The 18,040-nt window shown below is 46.4% G+C and overlaps 1 protein-coding gene across 7 annotated transcripts in view; it reads right to left on the minus strand.

Annotated features, from left to right (window-relative positions):
- Positions 1 to 18,040, minus strand: part of LMBR1 (limb development membrane protein 1) — a 120,795-nt gene that overhangs the window by 47,279 nt on the left and 55,476 nt on the right. For all 7 annotated transcript variants that reach the window (XM_054725914.1, XM_028132550.2, XM_028132544.2 and 4 more), the window contains 2 exons: positions 1,058 to 1,184; positions 583 to 651 (listed from right to left, as the gene is read on the minus strand). In XM_054725914.1, coding sequence (XP_054581889.1) covers positions 583 to 651; positions 1,058 to 1,184 — 196 coding nt within the window. The remainder of the gene's footprint in view (positions 1 to 582; positions 652 to 1,057; positions 1,185 to 18,040) is intronic.

Below are 18,040 nucleotides of genomic sequence, written 5' to 3' on the forward strand. Positions count from 1 at the left end.
CCTGTGTCTTTGTGTATGTGTGCATGTCCCTGAACGTGTGTCTGTGTCTATAGACATGTGTATCTATGTCTGTGTTTGTGTGTGTGTCTCTGCATGTGGGCATGTGTGCAACCATGTGTGTATCTCCCCCTCCACCCACCCCTTACCTCAACCCTGTGGAAGAAGCTTTTCTTAGAGAACAACACAAGTGTCTCATTATTTCAAGGTTTCAGTTTATCAAAATTTACCTTGAACATAAAAAAAGTTAAGGGCTGCCCGGCCGGCGTAGCACACTGGTTGCACGTCGACCTATGAACCAGGAGGTCACGGTTCGATTCCAGGTCAGAGCACTTGCCTGGGTTTCGGGCTCAATCCCCGGTGTGGGGCGTGCAGGAGGCAGCCGATCAATGGTTCTCTCTCATCATTGATGTTTCTCTCTCTCTCCCTCTCTGAAATCAATAAAAATATAAAAAATAAAGTTAAGGGCCAACTTTTTCAAACTCTCCAAGCTGTTAAGGAATGTCATTGGAAAATTTCCCATAATTTTCTAGAACACAGAAGAACTCTCCTTCCCGATCAATATTAAGTCAGAAAAATACTTACAGAGAAGCAGCAAACATCCCATGAGTGACACACAGGAGTACAAATAGGGCAGGTAGAACTCCCAGAGATCTGTGAAAACAGTCAATGCTTTTTAGTAAATCCAAAACACTGTGCATTAAGATAGAGGCTGACTATGAATTAATGTACAGTAAACGTCATAACTGCCTATTTGAGTCTAAACCATATAATTTATAAACAGTACAACAAAAAGATCTAAAATAACCCGTTTGCAACACTCGTCTAGAAGGAGAAAAAAAGCCTCCGTGAAATTTTAAGAACAGAAACCAAATCACAACAAAAAGATACTCTGCACACAGGAAACGCCCGAGTATTCACTGCTTTCATAAATGTCTCTAAAGGTTTCTTAATCCTGTAAACTAACAAGGGTTCACTACACGAAGAACTATTTCAATGCTTTAAAAGTGAGTGGTGAGCAGGGCTCCACGGGAGAAACTGGTTCAAGCCGCGAGCGCACCGTACAGAGACTCCCTGCTCGCCGCGTCCTTGTCCACGAGCGCGGAGGCCACCCACACCATCCCCAGGATCAGCAGCGCCAGGAGCAGGAGCATGACCAGCGTCTCCAAGATTCGGGCTCGGAGTCCCTGAAAAGTAAGTAGAGGCGTGATTTTAACATTGTATTACATCTCATGAACAAGTAGGTTTCTAGCTACAGATAGAAAGCATAAAATTCCTCGGGAAGGGGTGGAAATTTATATTTATCAGCAGGAAAAAACATGAAGTGCTTACAGTTTGTAATGTTGAGACTGATTTTTCCAAAATTATGTAAAATAGCATTAGCTTTGAGGAAAGTACGAAAAATATTCTTGTTACAAACATTTTGCAGAATCATCCTAAACAATTAATTACTTTCCTAACACTTACACCAAGGAAGCGGATTACCCAATCTTGACCTGTGGATCCTAATCAAGGGGACAGGCTCGTCCAGGCGCTGGGCCGGTGGGCCTCTCACAGCTCCCGGCCTCCAGCGCCCTCTAGTGAGCAGCGGAGGCCTAGCCCGGCAGGAGAGACCAGAGATGGTCAGTTTATACCAGGGATAGGGATAGAGCATCCCCTTCCCGTTAGAGACTTCTCCCCACTCCGTGAGGCTGGGACTAACAGTCATTATGCACCATTTGTTTTCAATATAAACAAGTCTGGCCTCAGGGCCAAACTAGAGACCAGATTTTTAAATTGAAACCCACTAGACAAGGCAAAACAAAAACTTCCTTATGTTCCTGAAGTCACCAAATGACTGATCTGAACTTAAAGATGCATATTGATACTGTAATGCACTAATCTACATGACAAACAAAACTATAAGTACATCCATGTTTCTTAATAAACCATGTAACCTTCCTTCCCTTCCACATCAAAAAGAACTTAAAGATATGAGTTACAAATAAAGAACCTACACGCCCACTTAGCCCGATTCTGCCCTAAATATTACTTCCCAGTTTCTGGGTTAAAGGAACAGGTTACCCTTAGATTGTTCCTCGTGTGTGACAGGGGACAGGGCGTGTCCTGAGGCCAGGGGAGTGGCATTCCTCAGCCTCGAGGAAGATTCAGAGTGGCCTGGCCTTGCCCTGGCCCAGGCCCACGCGGTGCCGGGCAGAACAGACGCCTGCTCCGGTGTAAGCGCAGGTTCCGCCCGGCCCCGCACAGCAGAGTGACAGCTTGTCTGCCACGAGACAGAGGCTGTTTCTCCAGGGAGATGAGGTGGGAACGGTCCCAGCACACACTCCCAGTTCACAGACGAGCCTCGCAGCGCTGAATCTCGCCCTGGCACAGCACTCTGGCACCAAAGCACACCACTTTCTAATAGTGATTTCTCTCCTTCCTCTCCTTCTAGGCAATAATCTGTTTTTCTAAGCAAGAATTTTCTGTTACCCATTAAATATTGTGTGGAAAGCCTCTGAGTGAGACAGATAAAAAGAGTAGGCACTCTGTGTGTGCCCCACGCTAGCAGCTCCTGCCATCCGTGACGAGCCAGAAGCACCAGGGTTCCCACAACATGGAACACGTGTGTCATAAGCACTGTGACATATGAGCAAAGTCGCACAGAAGTATTGACAGATAGAAAGAGAGCAATAGTGCTCCTGGAACTATCTGAGATCTGCTGCCCAAGCAAAACTGTTTTAATAATACATTATCTATCTATCTATCTATCTATCTATCTATGCCTAATCGACCGTTCAACTGGTAGCTATGACATGCACTGACCACCAGGGGGCAGACGCTCAACGCACAGGCATGGAAACGTGGAACAGATAGATGAATCTCAGAGGGAAGGGGGGAGGGCAGAAAACGATTAACCAAAGATCTTAGAGGCCTGGTGTGCATGTTAGTGCACTGGTGGGGTCCCTTAGCCTGACCTGCAGGGATCAGGCCAAAACCGGCTCTCCGACATCCCCCAAGGGCTCCTGGATTGCAAGAGGGTGCAGGCCAGGCCAAGCCAAGGGACCCCACTGCACCAGGCCTCTGGTAGTTATTATATTAAACAATTATAATGATGTAACCACAAGTACAGCATAAGGGTTAAGATGATGATGATCAATGTAGGATATGACTCGCCAGTAGGCTCGCGCACTTCCTCTGACATTTCTTTTTTTTTTTTTTTAATATATTTTATTGCTTTTTTACAGAGTGGAAGGGAGAGGGATAGAGAGTTAGAAACATCGATCAGCTGCCTCCTGCACACCTCCTACTGGGGATGTGCCCACAACCAAGGTACATGCCCTTGACTGGAATCGAACCTGGGACCTTTCAGTCCGCAGGCCGACGCTCTATCCATTGAGCCAAACCGGTTAGGGCTCCTCTGACATATCTTAGCGGTGAGGCTTGTTTCCCTGTGTGCCGTCGGGGAGGCTCCAGGGTGCCCCCTGTGGCACAGCAGCAGCCTTGGAAGACAGCCGGGAGTCTCTGAAGCAGGGCAGGGCTTTACGTCTAGAATGACAATGGTGATGTCGCCTACAGAGCAAAGGGCGGAAGGTTTGCTTGCAGCCATTTTGGATGGTGTGGTTCCCTAAGCTCGGGCTCCTGGGCGGGACAGGCCCACCACGGGAGCAGCCCCAGCCAAGTGGCCTCTGGGCTGGGGTCGGGGCACTGACAGGAGCCAGCAGCTCCCATGCGTGAGGCCTGAGTGCAAGGTCCTCTGTCTCTGACCCAGGAGCCATCACAACAGCACCTGGCCGGCCAGTAGTCTAGGAGCCCCTGCAGTCGGGACAGCTGGGTGACAAGGGTGGGAAGCGAACAAGGTGCTCTGGAGAGCACACAGGGCCACGTGGGGTGGATTATGGCCATGAGACACTACAGGATCTGGCAGTGGACTCTCAAGCAGGCAGGAGAAGGAAGGGTCCCTGGCAACCACGGACCCAGGCCGGGAGCTGAGCTGTGAAGGGACTGAGACAACCCATGGGCAGCTCAGGGCAGCTCCTCTCTGGGCGGGAGCAGGAAGGGGTGCCCTGGGCACAGGAGACCAGCAGGCCCTGAGAGGCCAGCCAGAAGGGACTGTCCCGTTGCTCCAACTACAGCCATGGGGCTATGTTTCTTGTATATTTGGTGCTCTTCTGTATTTTCTAGAGTGGATGGATATGACATAAGTAATCCTAATATATTAAAAAGCCAGGGTCCGTCATGACCTAAACGACCAGACGGATGACTGAACAGCAGGCTGCGTGGGGTGACCAGGCTGGCAATGGGGGCAACTGTGGGCGACCAGGCCAGCAGAGGGGGGCAGTTGGGGGCGACCAGGCCAGCAGGGGGGGGGGCAGTTAGGGGCGATCAGGCAGGCAGGCAGGCAGGTGAGCAGTTAGGAGCCAGTGGTCCCGGATTGTGAGAGGGATTTCCAACTGCTGGTTTAGGCCCGATCCCTGGCCATCCCCTGAGGGGTCCCGGATTGGAGAGGGTGCAGGCTGGGCTGAGGGGACACACCCTCCCCTGCACAAATGTCATGCACTGGGCCTCTAGTATGAGAATAAACTATTATTTTGAATTTTCTATTTTTTTCTTAAAAGAATTAACCTTTTAAGCATCCCCAGTCTGTTTACGAGGCAGACAGTGAGCAGGGACCAGCTTTTCAGCTCTAGCCACAGACAGCAAGGGTGCAAACCCTGGTTCCATCGCTGACCACCTACCACTTCGGGTGATTCCTAAACCTTGTGTGCCTCAGTTTCCCCTTTGCCAATGGGTTTATTAGTAAAGCCCCTGCCTGGTCGGTTTTTCAGGATCAAGTGAGTTACTGTATGTGACATGGTGCTGAGAAAGCTCCGGCCCAGGTGAGCCACCTTGCCTCGGTCACTGGGTTGGCCTTGGGAGCTCATGGTCACTTGTGTTTCTGCGTTACATGTACACCACCTTCTAAGGCCAGCTGACGCCCACGTCCCATCTTTGTCACTATCATGTACAGACCTATAAGAAACAATCCCATCTTTCTTAGGATCTGACCACCGCCCCTCTTATCCCCAGTGACACATAGCTCATTCTAATGTCACCCCCACACATGCACTGCCCCCCACATTTCCCTCTCTCTGACCCGCTCAGTCCGCTAACCCACTCCCGGGCCCCCCAGCCCTCCACCAGCCTGTTTCACCTGCCTGGACCCTACGGTGAACCTGTCTACCTTAAGAGTCCAGCATCAACCACACTCTATTACGCCTATCCCCTTGGCTTCCCCCAGCCCCACTTCAGTCCATGAATGGCTCCCTCCTGATTTCTCAACCTGTTAAAGAAACGACACAATCATGAAAAGTGTTTGCTACCACATTCTCAAGTGGGCCCCGTGCTACCCGGCAATCTTTCCATGGATCTCTGGCTGACTCACAACTCCCTCATGAGTTTTTAATATAATAGTTTATTGATTTTTAGAGAGAGAGGAACGGTGAGTTTGGTTTTAGAATTAAGTTGAAGGTACCTGTGGGACCTCTAAGGGTTATATGCATATTGGCCTCAATCACTCAGGGGAGCAAGAGGGAGAGAGAGAAAAAACATCGATGTGAGAGTGTAATATTGATCACTGTCTTCTGTACACACCCCTACTGGGGATCAAGCCCGAAACCACGGCATGTGCCCTGACCAGGAACTGAATTGTCAACCTTTCGGTGCACAGGACGATGCTCAACCAACTGTACCACATCAGCCAGGGCTACACCCTCATGATTTTTAAATGTTCTCCATCCTCCAGGGTCATTAATCTCAACCCCTGCTAACTTTATTACAGCTGCAGCCGACCATGCTTCTGCCTCACTGAAACAGAGCTGGGCAGCCTGCATGTCCCCTCAGCTTCCTCCCCCGACACTCAGTTTCTCCATCTCCATCATTACTTCCTTCACTGGCTAAGGTCCTCTCCCAGGGCTCAGCCTTGGACATGCTTGCATACGCTGGACCAGCACCTCTCAAACTCCAGCAGCACCAGAATTCCCCGGGGCTCGCCAGCGCCTGCAGACCAGACCAGGCGGCACTGCGCCCTCCCGATGAGGGTGCTCCCCGCAGACTGCTCTGCTCCTCCGCTGGGAGATCTTGTCCCCTCATTTGACTAAGGACTCCAGCGTTTATATCCTTAGTCCAAATCTTACCATTAAGCCAAGATGCACAACCCCAGCTGCCAGCTCCCTTAGAGGCTAAGCCGAACTCCCCGTTCCTCCTGGAAACCTGTCCCCCTCGTGCACAGGCCTCACTAGGTGCACCGTTATCCAGCTGCTGTTTCTCCCAGAAACTCTGGGCCCATCCCTGCCAGGCCTTCCTGCTGCGGCTGCCCATGTACACACCTCGTCCTTCCAGTCTTACTGCGCCACTGTCCATCTCAGTGCAAATGTGATCTCAAAATGCAAATCGGGTCGTGTGACTCTCAATCTCAACTGGGAAACAGGTGCATGGACGCAAGGACACAGAGGAAACATCCAGTCTCGTGAGCACCACCCCTACCAGCGAGGTGCCACACAGTGACCATTTACAGTCACCTCGCTCCTCCTGCCACTGGTCGGGGGGTGTCTGTGATTCCACAGCAGAGAGCCCGCTGCACAGCAGCTCCCCTGGGCCGAGGGAGACCCAGGCAGTGGCTGTTGCCTGAGCGCTCAGACCGTGGCCCCTGCGGCGGAAGAGCTGAATTTTAACTTCATTTCATTTTAAGTATTTTAAGTTCATACAGTCCCCCCTGGGTGGTGGTTACCATGCTGGTCGGAGCAGACTGTTAAAAGCCTGCTTCTAACAAAATCTGAGGTAAGCGCCCTGTGTTCTCAAGCACTTTCTGGTCATTTTTCTACATTTAACCTTGATATAAAATCCTTTGAAAAGCAGCTTAGTTACAGTTACCTCCTCATTTAACAAGCTATAGCTCTACATAGCGTTTTAAGTAGAATTTATGTCAAAAAAAAAGGAAATCTATTAAATTCAGAAATTTCCCCCTTCTATTTTTAATAAAAAAGAGTATATTCTCTCCTTGAGAAAAATAGACAGTATTTAAGATGCAACCTAAATATAACCCTATCTGAAAGTGATACTAGGATTAAATAGCCACATATTTGTTCACATATATTTACATACAAAGTCCTCCACCAAAAAAAATCTTGTGTGTGTTTTAAAAATTATATGTGAACAACAGTCTTTCTAAATAGATACAAGCTATATAACTCCAGGAGGATGCTTTTCTGTTATAGATGTATTAATAATACCAAGAAGAAATGTCTAAAATGTATATTCACATGCTTAAGCGGTCAAATAAGAAATATTTAACAAAATGAACAAAAAACCCTCTGCAGGCAAATCATAAACTCTTTAAAAATTTACTTCAAATTTATTAACCTTTTGCACTCGGATGTCGAGTGTGACTCGACATGGTTAGCATCGGTAGCAGCTCTTTTTATACTCTTTGAATGTATCAATAATTTGAAATATAAAAAAATCCAAATAAATAAGTTTGTATGAAAAGAAACTCCAGTTTTTTATTCTACTGCCGCGCTTTGTAAAATCTGGGGTATTTAAAAAATTAAATCCCGAGTAGAATAAAGGAATCGAGAAAAAAGCAAGCGAGTGCAAAGGGTTAATATTCTCTTTGAAAGGTAGTAAATAACTCACAAAAGGAAACCTGTCCATTTCAGCTCTCAATCTACATTTTAAAAGAGTAAATGAGCAAACCACATTCACAGGAAAGGCTGCCACAGCACAGGCGTCCACGTTCCTGAATGTGATCGTGCCGTTCATGAAATATTGAAGATAACCGATGTAGTAAGAAATAACTGTTATTCTGACTTAATCCACTAGGAGGCTAGGACAATTACGTTTTTCTTTTGTTAGTTTTATTCTCTTTATGAATAAATGAGACAGAATCAGCTCAACTTGAAATCAACTAAGTGTCACAAGTGTGAGCTATAGCTAAACTAGTAAAAAACATAAACTTGTTCACTAAATGCAATGTGCAGATTTTTACCTTCAACCACTTCAGGCCACAGAAAAAGGGTGATGGGACCACAAATAACCAGAAGCTCCATTTGTTAATTCAGCCTGGCTCATTCAAGTACCCGAAACACATCAACTGTTATCAATACTTTTCTTGAGATCATAAAAATATCACAAAGCCTACATGGGTAGTGTTGAGGTTTTTAAACTTTTGTGTGTGAGTCTGCCTGCAAAGTAATGAAAAGCATTGTGGGAGCTTTTATCGCCACCATTAATCACCAGCAAGACAGCATATAAGTAAAAAATATGCCCACTGCTCATCTTTCCATTAGGAGTCCGAATCAGGAGCCAGGAGGCCCCAAGGGGAAGGTTCCCATAAACTCCCTTCTGACATACGCTAAGCTAAGAGGGCCAGATGTCAGAGTACCTCCCCGAGACATCCTGCCAACGCAAAGTGCCACAACACTGTCAGAGAAGGAGGAGGCTGCCCCTGTTCATCTGAAAGGCAAGGAGTCTGCTGAACCGATCACAGCCCTCAGCACGGCGCTCACCGCCACCGGGCACCGTGACACACCGTGTGAAGGCTTCGACTGTCACCTTGCGCCAGGACTCCATGAACTTCGTGATATTTTTAGCCCCAGTATGAACACCTACCCTAACCCTCCCAAAAACCACAAATCTAAGTTAGTGTGATGAAGCTCCGTCCCTTTTATTAAAATCATAGTGTGACAAGCACTCAGCACATCAGTAAAAAGCACCACTGAGACAAGGTCCTTTCTGCCAATGAAGTGCCATCGAGTGGTGAAGAAAACTGAGCTACGTGATTAGTACACTAGTCTCATACCAGTATTATTTTGGAAATTACAATACCTCAACACTAACAGCTCAAATTAGATTGAAAAAGCTAGTAACTAAATACACGTAGACTTGTAAATCTCTTTTTAGATTTAAATAAGTGCTGAATGTGCAAGGTTAAAACACTAAAAGGGTTATAATTGCTTCTTGAAATCTTTGTGCTGGTCAACCATACATTTAATTGCTCTGTACCAAACATCAATAAAGTAAAAAGCACATGTACTTACAAAAGCACTAACAATAAGCTGATGTTTCTATGGTGATGAACATGTAAACAAAACTTGGCCTGGACACCCTGACCTCTGGGATGGCATGTAAACACCACTTTATACACTGTGTCTCCACCCACCAGGAAGCCTGGGAACATTTCTACTCACAGGACATTTGAAATAATATCGAGCCATTGTTTTCCTCTAACAAAAAGGGTCTCTTAGTAACATGAGGATTGGGTTTGCTCAGCGTGACATGCAGACCGCACCAAACACGCATGCCGTCGGCGGGAAGATCGATAGCGGCTCTAATGAAGGACAGAAACTAAAGGCAGATGTGAGTCCTCTTTACCACGAAGGAACTTCACACACGCAGCCAGAGAGGGTCCAGCACGGCCTCTTTGCTCTCAAAGTCATTGTAAGAGCAGGACACTCAGATTTTGGTCACAAGCAAAAAGAAACAGCTTTATAGAAAGCTTTGTGAAATTCCATAGTGAAATATTTTTAATATCAATATTTCCTGCAGCTATTATATACATATTCACTTAATGTAGTCTACACAAGATAAGAAAAATTTAAACTATGAAGCACTCAAGTTCTTAAAACTTGACAGAAAGAAAGCACTTTAGGAGAAGTTAAAATAAAAACTCTTTAACATCGCTAGTTCACTGAACTAAAATGTGTGTTGTATTCAAATTCATGAGCAGAAGTTTCTCATATTAGCTAAACAAAAGTTTCCAACATGAACTGAATTGTGAAAAGACTGCTGGGACTTTACATCGAAAATCTGAAACGTAATTCTAAATTTGGAAGAAAACCTCTCTGAATAGGGCCTCACATTGAGACAAGGTAACGGTCAGCCAGAGGGTCTTCCCTCTAGTTCTGTTCCAACAAGTGGACCTGGGACCCCATGTAGAGAGCTGCCAGTTGCTTTCTATGTCACTGAATCTTCACCATCCCCTGAAAGGTATAAAATTTTATATTATATATATTTTGCCACAATAAAAAAGCATATCAGTAATGAACATAACCGTTTGAATTGGTGGTTACCTTTGGGCAGGTTGGCCCGAGCCTCCCACCCCCACGACAGAAACAGACACAAAAGACAAAATGGCCTGGAAAAAGGGAGGAGGGAAAATGCTTAAAACATACTTAAGACATACCTACCGTGTAAAGAAATCAAACAACATAAACAAAGGCTTCTTCTACTAGAACATTCTTTTCCATAACAGCAAGATCATCCTGGCGTCAGAGGCTCAGTCCTACAAGGCACTTTCCATACAGAAGTCGCACAACCAGGCGCCAGCTCCGATCTTTTGCAGCAGGAGGATCACTGGGTGGGACCATCATGTGGCTACAGCCCAGTGTGCAAGATAGGAAGGTGCCGGACAGAATCTAAAGCAATGCCACACGGCAATTTAAATAACAGGGTCATACTGCTTATGTGGCAAAGAGGGCATTTACACAAAAAGCAATAGGAATCGTAAAATACCACAGAAGAGTGTGCGCGCGCGCGCACACACACACACACACACGCACACACAGCATACTGCCCTCTGTGACACCCCAGACCCAGCCCCTGGCTCCACACTCCCTCCCATGCTCAATAACATCTACTTGGGGTGCACACATGTGTGAGCATTTCATAGTTTTCTACTGAGGACCAGTCAGTTGGCATTTTGACTTTTCCTATCAGCCAGTTTGAGTAATATGAGCCCATCACCAAGACATAAATCACCTTTTTTCCGTCTGTTTTCAAATAATGAAGGTGCACTGTTCGGCTGGCATGGCTGTAAGACACCTGAGGACATACGGCCCAGCTTAAAGGAGCCTCACCACAGCCGCTGTGGTGCCCAGCTGGCTCCCGACTGAAACCGTCACACCACCTGCCCAAAGGCAGCCACCAAGTCAAACTGCGATGTCCACTGCTGACACACATTTTTACTGTGGCCAAATGCCTATGTAACATTTACCATGTTTACGTGCATAGATCAGTGGCATTAAACATATTCATATTGTTGTGCAACCATCACCACCAGCATCTCCAGAACTTTCTCATCTTCCTAAACTGAAACTCTGCACCCCTTAAGCACTCACTCCCCTCCCCCGCACCAGCCATGGCCCCGCAGGCTACTCTCTGTCTCTATGGATTTGAATCCTCTAGGGACCGTACATAAGTGGAATCACTGTGTCTTATTGTGTCTGACGTTTCACTTACCATAATGTCCTCAAGATTCATCCATGTTGTAGCATGTGCTAGAATGTCCTTCCGTTTTTAGGCTTAGTAAGATTCTATGGTGTGTGCAGTCCACATTTTTTTATTTATAATGCATTGATGAATACTTGGGTTGTTTCCATCTTTGGGCTATTGTTAATTATGCTGCCATGAAAATGGGTGTGTAAATATCTGTGAAATCCTTGCTTTCAATTCTTCTGGGCACATACCCAGAAGTGGAATTGCTGAATCATATGGTAATTCTATTCTTAATTTTTGAGCAACCACCATTTTACATTCTTACCAACGTGTGTATTTCTTGGCCCTGGCTGGGTAGCTCAGTTGGTTAGAGTGTCATCCAGATACATCAAGGTTATGGGTTCAATCCCCCAGTCAGGGCACATGCACGAAGCAACCAATGAAGGCATAAATAAGTGGAACAACCAATCAACCTTTCTCTCTTTCGCAAATCAATTACAGAAATTATTTTAAGAGTTGTGATTTCTCCACAGCTTCACCGGTATTATTTCTGTTGTTTGTGCTTGTTTGTTTTCCTAACTGGTGGTGTCGGGGCCTTTCATGTGCTCACTGGCCGTGTGCACCTTCTGAGAAGTGTTTATGCGGGTCCTTTGCTCCTTTTCTGATGTTGGTAAGGACCGTCGCTGTCTTGTGCCTCACAGCTGCTCTGGCTGCCTGGACTCTCTGCTCTTCCCTGAGAACCTGACGCCCCGCTGGTCCATTCCATAAGGTAACCTCTTGGAATTTTCATTAGAATTGCACTGATTCTAAAAAATAATTTGACAACTGATATGTTCATCACATAAAGAAATTCATAAAGACAGAAATATCTACCCATTTATTTAAGTCTTTCTTAACATCTTTCAATAAGATTTTTGGCTTCATATATTATTTCCATAAAGGTTTTACGTATCATTTATTGGATTTATTTCAACAGTAGAGGCCTGGTGTACGAATTCGTGCATGGGTGGGGTCCCTCGGCCTGGCCGGCAATCAGGGCCAATCGAGGCCATCTTGCCCAGTCCCCATCGGGGCCAATCGGGCTGGCTGGCAGGGGGAGGGGGGGCGCAGGAGTTTGGCCGGCAGCGGGAGGTTGGCTGGCTGTGGGAGGTTGGCTGTAGGAGCACGCTGACCACCAGGGGGCAGCTCCTGCGTTGAGTATCTGTCCCTGGTAGTCAGTGCACATCATAGCGACCAGTCGACCAGTCATAACGGTCACTTAGGCTTTTATATATATAGATACCTTGGAATGTCTTGCTATTAAAAATGTATTTTTAATTAGATTTTATTTGTTGCTGTTATTTATTTATTTTCTATATTTATTCTATATCCACCTTCCATAGCAAATTTTCCTATTTGAATTCACAATTTATCTTTAGATTCTGTAGGATTTTTTAACAGTCAATATCATCTGTTAATAATGACAATTTGTTTCTTTCCATTTTTCCTTTTCTTCTTCTTGGTTTGTTTTAAATATCAATTTGTTGTTTCACTTATTATTTTTTAATATGTTTTTACTAATGTTAGGAGAGATGAAGGGAGAGGGATAGAGACCTAGAAACATTAATGAGAGAGAAACATCGATCGATGGATTGATCAGCTGCCTCCTATACACCCCTACTGGGGATTGAGCCCGCAACCTAGGCACATGCCATGACCGGGATTGAACCACAATCTCTTGGTTCATGGGTCAACACTCAACCACTGAGCCACACTGGCTAGGCTCCTTTTCTTCTCTAACTGTACTAGCAAAGAACTCAACTACAGTGGTATTTATTATTGGAAATAAAAACATGTTGGCTTCCAAATTTTAAAATAAGTACTTTAACGTTTTACCATGAAGTACAATGTCATTTGTAGGCTCAGGGTGGGCGTCCGCATCAGGTGAGGAGACTCTCGAGTTCTCAGCTTGCTGTTCAGTCTGACTGCCCTTCGGACATGCTCCCTTGACTGCATTCCCATTTACTCTCCTCATATGAATTCCAGCCATAGGTTTCCTATGGTAAACGAACTTGCACACCTGAAATACACTTTCTGTGATGGTCTTTTGTATACATGGCTGGATTCAGCTTAGTATTTTGGGATTCACAGGTATTCAGAAAGAATGGTGCACCATGCTCCTTTCTCACACTATCCTGTCTGCTTTTGGTGATGAGATCACACTGGTCCCATAACCTAAAACTGTGAGTGCCCCATCTCCAAGTCTCTAGACAAACCTGTATGAAACGGGAGTTAACTATTCTTTGAAGTCTGGTAGAAATGTCCTGGAAATTGTTCCTCATTATCAGAATGAGTCTGTAGAACGTTCCTTTCTGGCAATATTGCGGGAGAGAGGGCCTTAATTTCTTCTGCCAAAAATCACCTGGAATTCTGCAAATCTCCCTGAAATCTTCTGCTTGTCCCCTAACTCTTTGCATCCACTGCATCTGCTACCCCTCGCAGGGCTGGCTTTTCCCAGACATCTGGTCGTCATCAGAGTCCCTCTCATCTTTACATGTATGACCCCTTGTCCTGCATGTCCTGTCACCTCCTGCCTCTTGGGACAGTGGGTCTGGTTTGGGGTGAGATGTCGCGGTAGCTCCACCCTACACATGTGAATACTGGCCTGGCTCTCACACAGTAGGACCCACATTCTCTACTTCGGCAGAGCAAGTGCTGTGCTGTGTGCTGACAGGGCCCCCAGCACCTGGCTCTCTGTTCCTCACAGCCACATGGTCTCAGTTTTTATTAAAACCACCCAGAGGAGAATCTGAAGAATCCAGATATACTTAGACAACTGGAAATGCTAACATTGATTTGCTAACAGATGCAGGACTGGATAAACTCCAATAGGACAACAGAAGGAAATGGGGGGCTAGCCTGTGCACAGGGAGGAAATCAGTCGCCTCTCTCCCCGACAGAACGCATCTGCACAGCTCGGGCTTCCCACGGGCTGACCCGAAGGAGCCATAGACAGCCAAGTCAGCAGAAGAGCAGCCCGAGTGCTCGGGCTCCATTCCAGAGCCCCAGTGCCCGGGCTGTGCGCCCGGGAGCAGAGGCCCGAAGAAAAGACTGGGTCCCACCCACTGACAAATGCAGAGCGGATTCAACAGGGACCACTAAGCCTTGCAGATCGGGAAAAAGGTCAAAAAAGGCCCCAAATTAACAAGTAACTGAGTTACTACTATGTTCCAGAGCAATGGTCAGCAAACTCATTAGTCAACAGAGCCAAATATCAACAGTACAACGACTAAAATTTCTTCTGAGAGCCAAAAACTGACTTCTGCGCATGGGCCACGAAGTTTCAATCGCACTGTACGTGCACGCCCGCACATGGTATTTTGTGGAAGAGCCACACTCAAGGGGCCAAAGAGTCGCATGTGGCTCGCGAGCCGCAGTTTGCCGACCACTGTTCCAGATAAAGGGCCAGTAAAACTAACAGAGGAGAGAAAGAGCCATTGGGGACGCTGGTAGAAATGGGCCAAATACGGGCTGTATAAAGTGACATCCCAAGGTGAAGCTACACTTGGCCAATATTTCATAGAGATCAGAAGATTAACACTGTGATGTGCTGAATAAATTAATTTACTGACAAATAAATATGAGTTTAAATGCCAAATAAATGTAAGATTTTAACAATCCAAACACCAGCCTCTTGGGTGAGCCCTTGTCCAATCGGTCTGTGGGGTGGATCATAATTATGCAAAAAACTCTCTAGTCAGCATTAAATCTGACATTTAATTTTACTTTCAAATAAAGTTCTTTCTAGCGAAGGGTGGATAGTTTTCAATTCCCCAAAATAGTTTTAGAAAAGAGACTCTAATTAACAATGACTATTTCATTAAATTGTTTCATGAATACTGAAGGTATTAGGGCCAGTTTAGTTAAAAGTACAATTACTTTAATATCTAACCTGATGATTTTTATTTCCTCCCCCCCCCAAACTTCTCCTCATTTAACAGAGAGCCCTGGATTATGAAACATTTGTTAGTAATTTAATCATCATATAAAATAAAGTTTGGAGTTTAGTTACCTATTAAACATAATACCTATGTTTACTGCCTGTACTAGAAGAGGACAAAAGGTAAATGAATGGAGCGGCCTGTGTCTGTGACACCTACGTTCTTCCATTGCTGTGCGAGCAGAGTGATCCCACAGGATCTTCCTGTGCTTCCGTATGGGCTCTCCCTGCTGACACGCCTGGCCCCTAACAACCACGCTGCTTTGGGACAGAGTGCTTTGCAAGCAGGTCAGGTGAGGTGGCCGTGCCCTCAGTGAGAACAGCCAGCCCATTTCACAGGTGCAGACGCCGAGAAAATGCGCCCGAGGTCCCTTCAGCAAGGAGGTCAGGATTTCCGCCAGGCTCTGCAAGCCACGTGCAGGCCCTGCACGGCACTCATGCAGTGGAGAGGCACCTGGCTGAGGGGGAGGCTCCCCTCTGGCAGCCAGAGAGGATGGAAGCCCGCGGAACTGTAGTTCCAAGGATGCGACCATCGCTGAGTGCAGGGGAGTGGGTGCTGGAAACTCCGCTGCCAGGCAACCAGCAGGGATGCCATGAGGCTGCCACCCTCTGTCCAACAGGCAACTGCACTGACACAGTGACAAAATTATGTCCTTCCAGGAACTGAAGGGTTTAAAATCTTCATAAACTCAAATGATTTTTAAATGAAACAAATGTACTCTTTCCCTCAAAATAATACTCTTCTGTCCTCGGAGATGCTACATGCCGTGCTTCCAGGTGGGAATCGCTCAGTGTATCGCTATTACCGCACCTTTTACAGCTGAGTAAGAAGTGCAAAGGGACCCGGCATATAACATGGCCAGAACCGGGCACCTCTACATTATCATTCTCGTCCACGTTGGTGCTCTGGAAAAATACCAGTCCTCCCACAGGGGGAGGGCAGAGGAATTCTATTAATAAATTACTGAATGATTTTTTTCTCAAAGGTGTTGGGGAAATCAAATTAACACATAACAACAGTGAGTGAGATATGACTCCATTTTCCGTAATAAACACCAAGATCAAAACGCGACCCTGGGTGAGTTTCCGTGCAAGGCTCCCAGCAGGCGTTTTCCTTTCTGTACGGACGGGACTTCCTCCCACCCGAGCCCGGCCAAATATGCGCTGTGCCACTAACACTAAGCAGCACTTCCTTAATCACTCATTTCCAACAATTTATGGATGATCAGTGGCAAAAACGAGCAAAAATAATGAAAGAACGCAATGAAAGCTCCCCGGACCGCACTGGACTTCCTACTCGTGTCTGCGGCCCTTGAAGACAGAGGCCTGATACAAATTAGCCGCGGGAAAGCCGTCTGGCCATAAAATACAGTACAGGGTCACTTTTATGTAAGTTTGCCAAAAGGGACATAAACCAGGACAATCTCAAACTGTGACACAGGATAGAGACATATTAAAGCGCTCGGCCTCGTGCGCGGCTGTCATGGCGCTTGCTTTATAGACTTCCCGCACCAGCACCCAGCCCCTCGCTCCACCTGGTCAGTCTAATTAATTAGGAAGGAAGTTACCCCAAATTCTGTACTTTTTGCTTTTATTATCAAGCACTCCGTTTGAAGTTACAGGAGTTAACCTCTTAATCCCGCAGACCGCGCGCTCTGCTCTGGACACTGGGGGATGTCTGCAGGACTGGTAATTGGTCAGGATGTTGCTGTCACTCATGTTAAATTTTATGCTATGGCTTCAAATAAAAGGTGGGCAGTAAGGTGAGGCACACTGTAAAGTTACTCCCAGAAACATCTTTGGTTTTGAATTAATCCATCACTGATGAGGTTTTTTTTCACTTTTTCCTCCTAACATTTTAATCCAAAGTAAGATGTTAAAATACAACATGAAAGGAACACATTCCTAACTCCCACCCAAATCTGTCAGCGTTCCTTATGCGAAGGGAAACACCACAGGACATGGCCCGGGCGGTCCAGAGGCCTCCCCGAGGCGAGGCGGGCAGAGAAACCCGCACAGCTGCCGGCAAGGCGACAGGAAAACGCACTGCCGGCCTCAAGACCCTCCCACTCAGTGTACATCTGAGTGACAGATAACTGCAGAGAGAGTCTCCCACAAAACAAACAAAAACCAACAGAGGCGACCTTTCATCAGAATATTCAGATGTCTGCATGGACTCGGGTTCAAACACACATGAACATATAACGTGTATGTGACAGGGAAATCATCTAAATGTGATGAACGTTTCACTTATAACAATAAGTTACAGCACCAAGACAAAAGTCACCTTCTCCCTAAAACAGCTGCTTTGTCAGAGCCGTTTACATGCGCCGACCCTGTGATGGTAAGGAGCGGGGACAGCTAAGAACTGGCCCACAGAAGAGGAACCCACCCGGGAGGAGGAGAAGGACTCTTTAGGGACACGGCCAGCCCCCCAGGCCTGAAATGTCCTGTCTGAATTAACTTGGTGGTTTAATTAAAAACTACGTAGAGAATTCTGCTTAATTTGACTTTCAATTCCAACCCTGCATCCGCCTGTGGCGAGTGGCCAATTTCCGCATCTCGGCACAATAGGCAAGGGGCGGCTTTAAAATCGATGCCCAGGGGAATCGATGGAGGAGGGGCCACAGGCCGTCAGGGACGCCACAGACTGAGACACAGTAAAACGCACCAGGAGGGTGGCCAAGGAATATAAAGCGACTTTAACTCAACCATATTACAAGTTTGTCATTACTCAAGTTACTGTGCTGGTCTACCAATTAGAGGTGTTTTCTAAGCTCTCTTCAATGTCGCTGGGAACTGATGTGTCAAACGTCACCAGTGAGCAAAGAG

This window comes from Eptesicus fuscus, chromosome 14 (genome assembly GCF_027574615.1).
Source record: "Eptesicus fuscus isolate TK198812 chromosome 14, DD_ASM_mEF_20220401, whole genome shotgun sequence".
In the NCBI taxonomy this organism is placed as follows: domain Eukaryota; kingdom Metazoa; phylum Chordata; class Mammalia; order Chiroptera; family Vespertilionidae; genus Eptesicus; species Eptesicus fuscus.